This window comes from Trichoderma breve, chromosome 5 (assembly GCF_028502605.1).
Source record: "Trichoderma breve strain T069 chromosome 5, whole genome shotgun sequence".
Lineage (NCBI taxonomy): Eukaryota > Fungi > Ascomycota > Sordariomycetes > Hypocreales > Hypocreaceae > Trichoderma > Trichoderma breve.
In genome coordinates, this window is record NC_079236.1 from 526367 (window position 1) to 540128 (window position 13762).

Genomic DNA, 13762 nt, shown 5'->3' on the forward strand with positions numbered 1-13762 from the left:
CACTTCTCCTCGGCACGGAGCTGTCATGTCGATACGGCCTCGTGGCAGCGGACGGCAGCGGACAGCGACGGAGTTGAGAGCGGTAGCTTGACTCGAAAACTTGCCCAATGCGGTAATTTTCCCAGCCAGATGAATCGAAATACAGTGGCTAGCATTTGGACTGCCATGTGGCTAGTGGTCTTCTTTAGCATTTGTTAGTCTCATGCTTCTTGTTGCATTGCCACCACAGTTGAAGAAAAGGTTGGTTGATTGGGTGATTCCAGAAGGATGTCTCGTCTCTTCATGCGTTGTTCTGGAAATAGTTTGTCATCGCTCGTTTAAAGTTGTTGTGCAAGCCAGTTGAGAGACAAAATCAGGCGCAAACTGCGTGAATGCCCTCAAGTAAACGGAGAAAGGTTGAACGCTTAAAAGGAGAAGCAGCAACGACTTAACAGCTGGGCTCAAAGACGGCGGCTGACCTTGCCAATCGTGGCTGAACCCGGATTTTAGGGATCGATACGCGGAGTTGTGCTATGGTAGCTATGTAATCAGGTAATAAAACAGACGCGGACGGCAAGGCGGGCAGAGACGGGGTGAGATCTCACCCGAGAAGTGCTCAACCTCACCTCAACTCTAGCTCATAAGCAACTCTGAGCCATATACTTGCCGAAATAACATGGCTTCCGGCCTCTCTCGTTTAAAAGCCTGGCTTGCAGATGGCTGATACCAGTGGCTTGCTTCGTCGATGAGACCAGGCGCACCGAAACATTCGCTCAGCGAGTTAGCTTCATGCGCAGACTCATTGTGGCCCCTCAGCTTCAGCCACATCAACTCCCAAGAGCTCGGAACTTGGGGTGTTTGTCAGCGAGCATGAGAAGCCAGTTATGTAATTCCTCTTAGCCGGCGGAGATGAGGACTTCGGAACTCAGCCAAGCGTGGCTTGTTCGAGACCAGCAGCGACTGGCGCCTCGTTAACTCTTGCTCTTGTCGCTTCGGTCTGGGATTCCCTCTTCACTAGTTGAAGTATAGTCGACTTGGTCGATTGACATCACAAGTGTGCTTGGCGATGTCACCGAGACTCAAAATTCTTCAGCTTCATCCAAGATGGCCAAGCGTGGAAATAGAGTTTCACCCAAAACCGACTTGCCACACTCATACCAATGCAGTGGTTTGGGTTTGGGCTCAAGAACGATGCAGTGGAATATAATAGCAAATGGTAAGGGCGCCGCGTGAGGCCGTTGTCGCAACCTCTCTTTCATCTTCAATACTCAAAATAACGACACTATGCGATTCATCAAAATCCGTCATGCATGTCGCCAATAGCGAACCAATAACAAGCAGTATCTTCTCATGATCACGCTCATGTTTGGATTGGTCGGCATCACTGCGTCGCCTTGTTAAGATGGCGCCTGTAATACGACCGCGCAGCTTCGGCACTGGCGTCGAGGGCATCGACTGGACTGACTTGACCATCATCATTGTCTTCCTCTCGCTGGCCCTCTACAACGTTCTCGAGCTCCTTTGCATCATTTGGGGTACCTTCAAGCGATATGCCGGGCTATACTTTTGGTCCTTCCTGATGGCGACGGTCGGAATCGCCTTGTCCTGCATTGGGTTTTGCATCAAATACTTTGGACCTGTGTCACTCGGTTACTTGTCTTGCACACTCAGTTTGATGGGATGGGTGTTCATGGTGACGGGTCAATCATTGGTTCTTTGGTCTCGACTGCATTTGGTGCTGAGAAACCAGAAACGCTTGAAAATAATCCTATACATCATCATCTTCAATGGAATCGTCTGCCACGGCATGGTCATCCCGCTGGTATACGGATCTTTCTCCTCCAACCCCGAAATCTTCCAGACGCCGTACAAAATTACCGAAAGGATCGAAATCATCGTCTTCTTCTTGCAGGAGATGATGCTGTCTAGCTTCTACATTTATGAAACGATCAAGCTGTTGCGGATGGGAGGCAGCCTTGGAAATAGGCAATCGAGTCGTCGCTTACTAAAGAATCTCATCCTCGTCAACGTCCTTGTCATGATCCTCGATGTTACGATTGTAGTCCTCGAATTTGCGAATCTTTACGACTTCCAGATATCATATAAACCGTTCGCCTATAGCATCAAGCTGAAGCTCGAATTTACCGTTCTTAACCGCCTTGTTGAGCTGACAAGTGGAGGAAGGCCGATGAACTCAAATGGTCAAAGCGCATCATCCAGTGGTCGCAGCAATAGCACTGGTTCAGCCATCTTGGAGTCCATTGGCGGTGGCTCATATCACGCGTATGCTAAAGGCGGATGCACCGACAACTTGCACAAGCCAACGCCGTCAGAAGTCGAGAATGGCAACAGGGTCATGATGACGACGGCCATCACTGTTCACCGGGAGAAGATATCTCACGACATTGATAGCCGATATAAGAAGTCTTCGGAGGACTCGGAGGACTCGGCAAGTGGCACATCTAAGGAGTCGACTAAGGATAGTGAGGAGAAGTCATCCTCTCAGATCGATCTAGCGACGAACAGCGGGTTATAGAAAAACTAACGGCCTTTATTGTCAGAGTACTGTACGGAGTATGGATGTGTAAATGGAAATGGTATAGAGTATTGTATATAATTGGCACGCAAGGTAGAGGCAAACGTCGTACTCGTCATTTGCGAAGTGCACTGCTGCTAGCGGTATTGGAAGACAAAATAACAACTTCCTCTGTGGATATTTTATCGCGGTTGCTTTTCTTTGTGTTTTCACGGCAGTCGCTAATAGTCCCTATGACTCCTGTTGGGCTTACTCAGCTATTCCACCCCAGTGACAACGTCGTAGTTCGCATATGACAGCTGAAGAGATCCATGATACCTGCTGCCATCGCTACTTCTTCTATACCAGCATCGGCAGTTAGGGAAATGATATGCTGACCGAACTGAAACTAACATGAGCACAGACAGGAATCCTAGCCCAATCATGCGACAACTCATGTCAAAGGATCAGCGAGTGGTGGGACTTTTCTTCCATGGCCGCTTAGACTTAAGCTAGTAACCGACGGAGCCTCGTTCCTATTGGTGAGATTTTACGAAACTCATAGCCGTGCAACCTGACAGCGCTTAGTTTGACGGTTGTCACTGAGCAGCCAACAGACACGATATCATTCCTAGCAACTGTTCATCACTTGGGCACAAATTGTGAGACCATCTTCTCCTACAATTTGAAGAATAAAAGAAAATCCATTGGGATTTTGTGACAAGATTCCTTTTGGTAGCGGGCTGATGCTGGTTAGAGTCGCACTCCCTGTAACTATTCAATTTCAACCCTGCGCTTATGCCTGTCCCTCTCCCTGCATTAGCTCGAATCCTTCCAGTGCAAAGGCTACAAAAACAAGATGTTGCAAGGCAGTTTGATGCTATTTCCAGTGTGTCCTAGCCTGATTGTCGTTTCAAGCACAATGATGTATGTAGGATTGCTAATCGGATGTCTCAATATTTGATCTGCCATGATGGCCGGCGCTTAGGCTTCTGTTTTTCTACTCCTTAATGTTTTCTTCGCGGGTGTTATTTGGCTGGATAGGCGCATTTAAATATGAAGACACTCGCTTTCCTCGGCACATTCTTACAGCTGCTGGTCCCCTGCTCGGCAGCTCTCAAACAATGCTACTACCCTAACGGAAGCCCGTCCAGCGATTTCCCATGTGATCCCAACGCGAAACAAAGTGCGTGCTGCGGTGGAGGACTTGGAGCTGCATGCCTCTCCAACAAGCTGTGCCAATCGAACGATGGGAATATTATTCGAGGTTCTTGCAGCGACAAGAACTGGAACTCTCCCGAGTGCGCCAACTTCTGCCTTAGTATGACATCAACTCTTTGCTCCCCTTTTGCAGCTTAGCCTGTTCATCTGGGTAGTTTGGCAATCTGGTAGATGATTGTATCTAACATGAATGCGATTGAATAGGTGCGGACACTGGAGGAACCGATCTAATATCCTGCTCCAACGTCACCAACACAGACACATCGTACTGTTGTGACCATACCAATGGTTGCTGCAATTCCGGCGCCGGCCGATTCAACGTTTTGCCAAAAAATCCACAAGTATGGGCGACATGGGATAATGGAGCGACTGTATACAAGGTTGTCGGTACTGTGTTCACTGGCACCCCATCGACTACGTCCAGAGCACCTACGAGAGCAACGACTACAACAACTACAACACGCGCTGCCCCAACAAACTCAAGTCCAAGCCAGAGCGACCAATCTTCTGGGCTCTCCAGCGGAGCAAAAGCCGGCATTGGTGTCGGTGTCGCAGTTGGAGTAATACTCATTGCTGTGGTTGCATTTTTGGTCTGGAAACTTCGGCAGAGGAAAGCATCTGCCGGCGCTACAGCTCAGAGACCAGTGCAAGAACTCCATGGCCAGCAAAAGACAATGGCTGAGCTGGATGCCCGAGGGAAGCTGAATCAAGAGCTTCGACCCCCCGCAGAGTTAGCAGGGTGACGAAGTTCTTGTTGTACATTAATATCGCGTATATACCTAGACTGAATTAATAATCTTTTAGCGATGCCAACCCAGCATTTGGCGATTATCTTTATATCTTTACACGATGTTTCACGCGTATTGAAATAAGGAGAATAGCTTTTTCTATCCAGGGCGTTCAAGTATCTGCTACTGTTGTTATTTTGCTTTCCTCTGGGATTTGAGAATAATTATACCTTCCACTCAGAAGCCAGAATTGCGTCCTCTACCTACCTAATGCGGTATGTATGAAGTGACGATGGAATATCTAATTTCCAGTAGCTCCTAAGGCGCGTTTGCTATCAAGTAATTTGGGGTAATATGAGGTACTAAGTAACCACTTCTGTATCTTGTTTTCATTAATTGATATTGCCATAATATGCGAAAGCATATGTAACCATCAGCAGTTGAAGAGAGAACGCAATCAACAGCTGAAGGAGAGTAAGCTAAAGAAGCGAGAGCAAGGCGAAAACCCCCTCGGATCTACAGGCACCAATAGCTCTTGAACAGCCACAAGTATTTGATCCGGGGAGGTGGAAGCGCCAAGACTCTGGAGACCCATTCCAACGTCTGCCATAGGATGAAGTGTGCCATCCAGAAAAAATTGCCGCCATGGCGTTTAGATTCAGTAGGCGAGGATGCGCGTAGGCAACAGCTTCAACGGTAGTCTCGGAAATGTTTTATGCATATATAGCCCAGGTAGATAACGCCATTGGGTTATTTTATTCTCCGTCGAGAATTAGGTACCGGCTAAATACTCGACGAAATGGTGTGAATCTCGATGCATATGGTTGGACGATGGACCGATGCATTTAAAGTAGCGGTAGTACTCTGTTACGCTTACTTTTCCATGATTTTGTTTCGATTCACCATAAACTAGGAATAGCACCCTATGACGGGTCGTCGGAATTGTAACTACCGTATCAAGCAATTGTATCATAAACAAGGTTAGTTTTCCGAGTGAGCCGTTGCATCTCGGGCGGCAATCTGGGGAGCATATTAGCAATAGATGAGAAATCCCCAACTCCCGTGGGTCAATACCCAATGGCGTTAGCTTTCCGAGGCAATTTCCTCTTCCGCTCATCTACAGCATATCGAAAGAAGTAAACCGTCGAGTGCTGATTGGCCCTTAGCAAGTAACGGGTGTTATGACACCTTATCAATGAGAGCACCATAAACCTAATGACCAATACAATTTGATTTGTTAAATATAATTCGAGTTTATTTGGACAATTGATTCCATGACAGGTGTATATGATCTTGTAAAGACTACACGGTTGATACGTGCCATAAAAATGCGTATTACATGACTGGATAGTTTGATTCGTTTTAGATCATCAACGGTACAACTAACCACATTACACATGACTAAATTGACAAATACATTCCTTAGAAGCTGATCATAGCAAGTAATAATAACCCCACAAACTAGAGCTGCACCTCAACTACTTCCGACCAAGATATCTCCACTTATTCAGCAGATATCCCGTATTCGACATATGATCTAGCCTCAAGGGGCTGAAGAAAAGGAACCCGGATAGATGCGGTAGTTGATGAATCGAAAGAAGTGATCCATGTTGTGGGCTCCGATTTCGCTCGGTTTATCTATAAGATGTATGCCTCCAGGCATTCTCCCTGCATCATTTTGCATCAAACAGTTACTTGTATAACAGTCTTCTGACAATCGTATTCAAACTAGATTTGGAAGAGTAGTTACTATGGAGTATCATCCTGAAACCTCTGCCCTACATGCCGACGATGAGTTGGATGTGACCAATGATGTGGCACCTCCTCTCCATGTGGCAAGCACTTTTAGGTTTCCCTCAGAGCCTGCGCAACTCGTTCCATTAAGGCATCGAAGTGTAAGTTGCAACTACCTTCTAATTCCCCCATATATAGAAGACTGACTGAAAGATTACTCGCAGGCAGAAGACAAGAGCCACGTTTACGCTCGTCTGACAAATCCCAACACAACCAGATTCGAAACGGTACTTACGTCTCTTCTCAAGGCGCCCTCATTGACATATACATCTGGACTGGCAGCTTTATTAGGTGTATTGTTTTGCCTTAAGCCTCGTCAGATATCCATTGGCAAAGGATATCCCGGATGCCATGGAACAATCGCGCTCGTCAGTGGCCTAAATGGAATGAAGAAGCTGCCTTTGGACTGCTCAACAGAAGAGCTTGAGACAGGAGATGTCATCTTCCTGGAGACTCCTGTCAATCCTACTGGTGTCGCTATGAATATCCAGGATTTCGCTAATAAGGCACACTCAAGGGGCGCCATCTTAGTCGTGGATGCCACGTTTGGCCCTCCAGGACTTCAAGACCCATTCATACATGGTGCCGACATTGTACTTCACTCCGGGACCAAATATCTTGGAGGACACAGTGACATGCTCTGTGGTGTCGTTGCAACAAATAATCGAGAGTGGTATACGCAGTTGAAGAAAGAACGCTTCTTCTTGGGCGGCGTGATGGGCAGTCTTGAGGGCTGGCTTGGCGTTCGCAGCATGAGAACTCTTCATCTTCGAGTTGTACGACAGAGCGAAACGACCACAAAATTGGTTCAATGGCTCAGCACAGCCCTCAAAGCTGATGAAACCAATGGGGTGCAAGCAAAATCGGAATCACAAATTATTAAGACTACTCTTGCCAGCATCACCCACGCATCTCTCCAGGTGGCTGATCTGGAACAAGGATGGCTCAAGTCTCAAATGCCTAACGGCTTTGGACCCGTCTTCTCTATATGCCTAAAATCTCGAAATATGGCTAATAGGTTCCCAAGCAAGTTGAAGCTGTTCTCTCATTCAACTAGTCTTGGTGGAGTTGAGAGCCTGATTGAGTGGAGGACCATGACAGATCCTGAAGCGGATCCTACGCTGCTCCGTGTTAGCATTGGAGTAGAACACTGGGAGGACCTTAAGACTGATATGTTGCAAGCTTTTAAGGCTGTCTTGGAAGAGGAAAAAGAATGATATGTAGACGGCGATATCTTCTCTCGTGTAACCGTTACCATAATAGAGTTGAAACGAAAAGACTTTTCCCTGCAATATGACAAAAATGATGCTTAATATTACTGTGAAGATTTAACAACACATCTTATCTTTGATGCTACATTATGACGCTGAACAATGTCTATATTTTTGGGGGGTTTTCTATCTAAGCCTATTCTAAGCTTCACTATATGAGAGTTACAACAGGCAGTCGAGTTGATCGCTGGATAACAGCAATGGGTTACTTCCAATAAGTCAGCAGCAACTGTGGCATCTCAGTTGCACGTAACAGTCGTAGGCTTGGAAACATAGGTGTCCGCCAATGAATGCTGCTCGTTCAAGCTTGTGTCCACCAACTTCGGGGCAGCAAAGATGACGGAGCTTCCCATGACTGGTGCATATTTCTTCACTGCTACCGGACGGAGCCCAGCACGGTCGAGGATAGAATCCCACTGTGACGCAGTCCGCTCGGAAGATCCAAATAGTGTGTACATCTGGAGATCAAGGCCTGCAGGCCAGACATGAGATCCTTGATCGGCAATGACAACTTCATCAATTAGCACCAGTGAATCAGCCGACATGGACGGCACAATGTTAGACAGGATCTGAGCCGCCTTATCGTCATCCCAGTTGTGCAGAATGGCTCGCAGGTAATAATACTTGGCTCCTTTAACCACAGTTAGTTACTTATCCAAGTTCAAATATTCGAAACACAAGACTTACCCTTGACGGGTTGTGTGTTGAAGAAATCGTGTGCCATCAGCTGGAATCCCTTGACGTCCGAGGCATTTTTGATCGTCTCCTCACGGTCCTGAACCACCACTCGACCAGCCAGTTCAGGATACTTGGCCAGTAAATGCTTTGCTTGGTGGCCGGTGTTACCGCCAATATCCACGAATACCGGACCTTCGTGATCACTGATCACAGCAGATTCGAGCGGGATCACATCGAGACAGTTACCTTCTTTGGGGATACCCATGAGGCTTTGGAAATCCTTCAACAGGTCTGGATGCTGCTTCAACCAAGGGAAGAGGTCCAGTTCCGTATTGAGACCCTTTTGAAGAGCAGAAGCCTGTGGTCGGTTTTGGTATCCCGTCTCCTTTAGGAAGTCGGGCAGCGCTTGGAAGGCAGGGCTGCTGACTGCATGGAAGAAGCGCATGGGGCTCTCGATTCGAGGATCTGCCAAAGCGTATGTCATCTTCCTGGCCACATATTGATCCGGAGCAGTCTCTGCCGCAAGGCGATTGGCAACCAAGTAGCGCATGATGCGGCCAACAAGAGTCGGGTCAGCCATGGTGGGCTTGGCCAGCTCTTCGGAAGACAAAGGCGTCTTGCTCTCCGCTAGAGACTTGAAGACTCCGAGATCACCACCAATCTTGATAAGTGCAATTTGCCGACCCTGTTTGAGGAACATCATTAGCAACACGTCGATGACAAGTAATATTGTTTTTCTCTATGTACTTACAGCATTGAGGAAGCGCAGCATACTGTCGTAAGGAGTTTCAAGTTCCTCTGCAGATTCTTGCAACGACGCAATCAAGCGGTGCCTGTTGGATTCATCAAGGGATGCTGGCGGGATACTCTTCTCGGAAGCCACGAGGCCTGCCATGAGACTTGCAACTGACTGGTCTTTATTTTTGCTGTTCCCATTCAAAAGCTTGTCCCCGTTAGTGGCGTCATTGTTGTGAGTCTCGCTGATCCCATTGGTCTCAACATGACCATTTTGCAATGTCTTCTTCGCACCTTTCGACTCACCGTTCAGGAATGAAAGTGGGTCATGACGCGTGAAGCTGACTTCTGCTTTCTTAGCGGCGGTCAACCCCAGTTGACCATGCTCAAGGCGTGGTGCTAGACCGTCAATAGAGTCAAGAGTGAAGTTGTCAATGTTGAGGGAATCCTCGGGGCGGACCATGCGACGTCCCTTGAGTGTCTTTAGAATAGACTGCTCTTCAGGTGTCAGCTTCTTCTCAAGTTCATCGAGAGCCTTGCGGTTGCTCTCATCGTAAGCATCGCCATCGAGGCCGAGTTCCTTGAGCTTCTTCACCAGGGCTTCCTTCTCCTCGAAGGAGACATGAGCAAATGCTTTGAAGCAGAATTCCACAGTCTTGGAAATTTCGGCCTGGGTCAGCTTTCCTCTGGCGTCTGCATCAACTTGACCTTGGATAACTGTAATAGAGAATGTTAGAATGCTCATGCGGCGTAGAAAAATAATCTGAAATTGACATACTGGGTCTAAAGAGATCAAATGCTCTTTCAAAGGTCTCCTCATCGAAGTCATTGATAACAGGCTCGTCTTGAGACCTGATCTGCTTCAATGCACTCGAGACTACCACGAGGAAGCGAGTGTAGCTCTCGGCTGTCTTCTTATCGTGCCATGATGAGGCAACTTCCTCACTGCAATCTCCTCGAATGGCCGCAGCGATTGTTGTAGCTGCCGACAGACCGCCTGAAAGAGCCAGGTGGACGCCCGAGGAGAAAAAAGGATCAATGAAAGAACCGGCATCTCCGGCGATGCGAACACCCGGGAATGCATACTTTGAGGCACTATATGACCAGTCAGACGCTGACTTGATTTCCGAAACGAGTTCGGCGTTGGCAAGTAGCTCCTTAATGCCGGGAACGAGGTCCAGAGATTCCACGTAGAAGCCTTTGGAAGATGGCTCAGCCATTTCTCGCTTCTTCTTGGCGGCCATTTCCTGGTTTTGGACAACTCCAACCGAGTGACGGCCATTGTGGAGAGGGATGAACCAAACCCATCCACTACCGTCTAAGGAATAGCAAAGATTTGGTTAGTGAATCACCTTTAAGATTGTAAGAGAGAGTTCAAATGAGCACCGGAGTATACCTTTGAGTGCTTCGAAATACGGTGCGCCCTCTTTGTGCGTTCCAACACCGTGAACTCCGCCATTCTTCCAATAGCCCCAGCTAGCAACGTTCTTCAGACCCTGGTTATATGATCGATTCTTCAGATACTTGGTGCTGACCAAACCTGCTCGTCCTGACGCATCTACGACATAGTCAAACGAAACTGTGCCAGAGCTGCCATCTTTGCGAGTCCAAGTGGCAGATACGGGGCGACCAAGGCTCTGAGAGTCAGAAGTTGGTGGAGCAAACTCAATGGAGGCTACCTTGGTTTCGTCGAATGTCTTGACACCACACTCCGCTGCATGCTTGAACAGCAACTCGTCTGCCTCGGATCGAACAACGTTCCAGGCGTAGCCTCCAGGTCCACCGGCTGCGATGAAGTCCGTATCTGGAATAAGAGAATTAGCCAATGGTCTGTCACTTATTGGGGCTATTGAAGCAGATGCTGCTAGGTGGTAATTTGAAGACTTACATGTTTCTGGTCGAGACCAATTGAGACGGAAAGCACCGCCTTTCTGTTTCTGAGAGTCAGCCAATACTTCTCTCTTCCTCTGTGCATACAGTGTACTAAGATTAAGTAACACTGTAGAAAATGAGTACCTTGACATTAAACCCATGGGCATCCCACTTTTCGTAGGCATCGATAAATTTGAGAAAGTGTCGCATAGAGGGAAGCATGCTTTCGCCAATGTGATATCTAATATATGCGTGAGATAGGCCAATCTATGATTCAAGAGCGATCTAGTGATACCTACCTCGGGAATTTTTCTGCCTCAAGGAGGACTACTTCGATACCCTCTCGAGCAAGAGCCGAAGCGGCGTAAGAGCCTGCTGGTCCGCCACCAATTACCAGCACCGTGCACTGTTCCGGGATGGTGGCCATTTTTGTGAGTGTTCGAAAAAATGAAGAAATGGATATTCTATGTGTTTGGTTGAAATCAAAGTCAATGGCTGTCTATTCTGCGCTGGTGTTTGTTGTTGAATGTAAATGTGAATGAACGGATAATGGAAGCATATATACTGCTTTCATTCAAGCAATGGGGATTCCAGTCGAACGTGAAACATCTTCTACCTGTTGCCTTCATGATTGATGCTGTACAGGATTCAGTCAGGATGCTGACATGCTGTAGTTGCTGGTGGCTTTTGCGCTTGTCTCTACATCCTACAAATCGATCCCACATCCTGTCGGAAGGATTTCGGGACGTTAACTTTTGAGCCGCTTCGCAACAGCCTTGCTTACTCTCGGAATCCGACCTCCAACTTTTACGCTGGACGACCTCAACAGTTACGCGACGGCGGTAAAATATTACACGGCAGTTGTTCAATTTTCTGATTACCATCCAATACAGAGATAGGGCGGTAACACTGGGCGTCAATCCTCATTCGAATTGCAACACGCCTGAAACGATGTGGTTACCAGGATCAAGTAGGGCTGCCAGTAGTTTAGACCGCTCTGCTCGAATTTAGTGACATACCAGCCAATAGAATCCTCACGCACTCGTGCCAATTGCTTTGTGATTAATCAACGTGTTATTATTGCGTAGTTACTATAATGAGGAATCATCGATAGACGTATAGATCCGAACGTGGAAGGATTTTATTAAGGAGGATTAAGATGTCCTTGGCATGGTCTGGGGGAGCACCAATGTTGATCACTTACACCGCTACCCTGGATTATTTTGGCCTTCACGCTCAAAGTCTATAACCTTTTCTCACCGATGCACACATCTCTGTATGCATTATCAATCTGTCTCATAATTCTTTCTTACTCACTTTTTGAATCAGTAATCGCTGTTCGTTGCTACTATCTCGATGACCTCAACTACTAAACCTAAGGGATTTTACTCGTCCGGCTTCTGGACGGAGTATCTCACAACACAACGAAACAGACTGCCTGAGCTGTCCGAAGTTGATGAGGATATATCTAATTGCATCGTGCGATTCCTCGGCGGTAATCCAGGAGACATGCAGCTTCAGGGAACCAATACCTATCTCGTTGGTACCGGAAGTACTAGAATACTCATTGACACTGGAGAGGTAATTCGTTTATTTCTCCCCTCCAGCGTTATTACCATGTCGCCGCTCATCGGACAATCTGCGTTTTAACTGTCCTTCACTGAGTTACCTACCATTTCACGTCTAAATCAAGCGCATTTTTTCTATTAAGTACAATCTATTAAGCTAACGAAAAATATTAACAGGGATTTCCTCAATGGGCTGTGAACTTGACTAGATACCTCGAGGATCATGACATATCAATTTCTCATGTTCTTCTAACGCACTGGCACGGTGATCACACCGGGGGTGTTGCGGACCTTCTTGCCCACGATCCTACCATAATAGTTCACAAAAACCAGCCGAATAAAAGTCAACATGCCATCAAAAATGGTCAGATATTCCAAACTGAGGGCGCGACTATACGAGCAGTGTTGACGCCTGGCCATACCACTGATCACACTTGTTTCGTGTTGGAAGAGGAAAATGCGTTGTTTACGGGAGACAATGTATTAGGCCACGGCTACAGTGTAGCTGAGTGTTTAGGAGACTACACGGCCAGTCTTCGCTTGATGGCAGGCTTGGGATGCTCTGTTGGCTATCCCGGGCACGGAGCAGTGATACGTGACCTACCACGTAAAATGGCGGCTTACATCGCGCAGAGAGACTCTAGAGAGCAACAGGTCTACTCGGCATTAATTCAGCAGGCCTCATCTAGTGGCCAAGACAGTAGTAGAAGTAGCAGCAGTAGTAGTGGAAGTGACTCTGGTAGTGGCGATGATGAAGATGATAGTGAGATGGGCCTATCAACCTCTGACATAGGTCTCCGTTTATACGGAGAAGTCTCTAAGGACGCTGTCACGTTTGAATCTGCTCTAAAGCCTCTTCTGAACCAGGTGCTGTTCATGTTGGCAGAGAGCGGCAAAGTTAGTTCAAAGCTAGTAGGACCAGATAAGACTCGACACTGGTTTGTAAAGGGTGCAACCTATTAGCTAGCTAATTGATACTTCTTTTTTATTGTCTAATATCAAACTGGGTAAAAGTAGCCCATGAAACTATCATGATGCCCATGACGGAAAGGGAGGGGGGAGAAATTGTCTGTAAAAACTTGTTCATATCACACTCATAGAGGTCACCGTCGACAGATTCCCGAAGGACCCGAAGGAGACCAGTACAATCCACCGAGTCGGATTCCGAGCTTTTCATTATAGTCTCTCTTGATAGCAGTGTAACAGAGTGAGATGTGAGTCTGAATTGGGCAAGCCGCTTTTGGCTCCAAGTGGTCGCCTCGGCTGACGTTTCGAACACAAGGCAATCCTATGTAGGAATCATTAGCGTATGGCTTTGAACCTTTTATGTATTATAACATATCAAAAAGTGAGGCGAAATTGAGGCTCATGTGTTAGACCACTGAACAAATTGGGATTAAT

General features: G+C 47.2%; 5 protein-coding genes across 5 annotated transcripts; 4 read left to right on the forward strand and 1 right to left on the reverse strand.

The window, feature by feature from the left end:
• Positions 1–1381: 1381 nt before the first annotated feature.
• On the forward strand, positions 1382–2515 carry T069G_07868 (uncharacterized protein; the record flags this gene model as incomplete). Its single annotated transcript, XM_056175078.1, has 1 exon — positions 1382–2515. The coding sequence occupies one exon, from the start codon at positions 1382–1384 to the stop codon at positions 2513–2515; it is 1134 nt and encodes a 377-aa protein (XP_056026027.1).
• A 1035-nt stretch (positions 2516–3550) lies between these two features.
• T069G_07869 (uncharacterized protein) lies at positions 3551–4458 on the forward strand (the record flags this gene model as incomplete). The annotated part of the gene is made up of 2 exons (XM_056175079.1): positions 3551–3815; positions 3920–4458. The coding sequence occupies 2 exons, from the start codon at positions 3551–3553 to the stop codon at positions 4456–4458; spliced, it is 804 nt and encodes a 267-aa protein (XP_056026028.1).
• Positions 4459–6194: 1736 nt separating this feature from the next.
• T069G_07870 (cys/Met metabolism PLP-dependent enzyme domain-containing protein) lies at positions 6195–7454 on the forward strand (the record flags this gene model as incomplete). Its single annotated transcript, XM_056175080.1, has 2 exons — positions 6195–6338; positions 6402–7454. The coding sequence occupies 2 exons, from the start codon at positions 6195–6197 to the stop codon at positions 7452–7454; spliced, it is 1197 nt and encodes a 398-aa protein (XP_056026029.1).
• A 293-nt stretch (positions 7455–7747) lies between these two features.
• T069G_07871 (tryptophan halogenase domain-containing protein) lies at positions 7748–11220 on the reverse strand (the record flags this gene model as incomplete). The annotated part of the gene is made up of 8 exons (XM_056175081.1): positions 7748–8139; positions 8196–8871; positions 8938–9638; positions 9700–10239; positions 10318–10725; positions 10810–10858; positions 10938–11034; positions 11093–11220. 8 exons carry the CDS (start codon positions 11218–11220, stop codon positions 7748–7750), a joined length of 2991 nt encoding a protein of 996 aa, XP_056026030.1.
• A 929-nt stretch (positions 11221–12149) lies between these two features.
• T069G_07872 (metallo-beta-lactamase superfamily domain-containing protein) lies at positions 12150–13324 on the forward strand (the record flags this gene model as incomplete). Its single annotated transcript, XM_056175082.1, has 2 exons — positions 12150–12374; positions 12539–13324. 2 exons carry the CDS (start codon positions 12150–12152, stop codon positions 13322–13324), a joined length of 1011 nt encoding a protein of 336 aa, XP_056026031.1.
• Between the last annotated feature and the right edge of the window lie 438 nt (positions 13325–13762).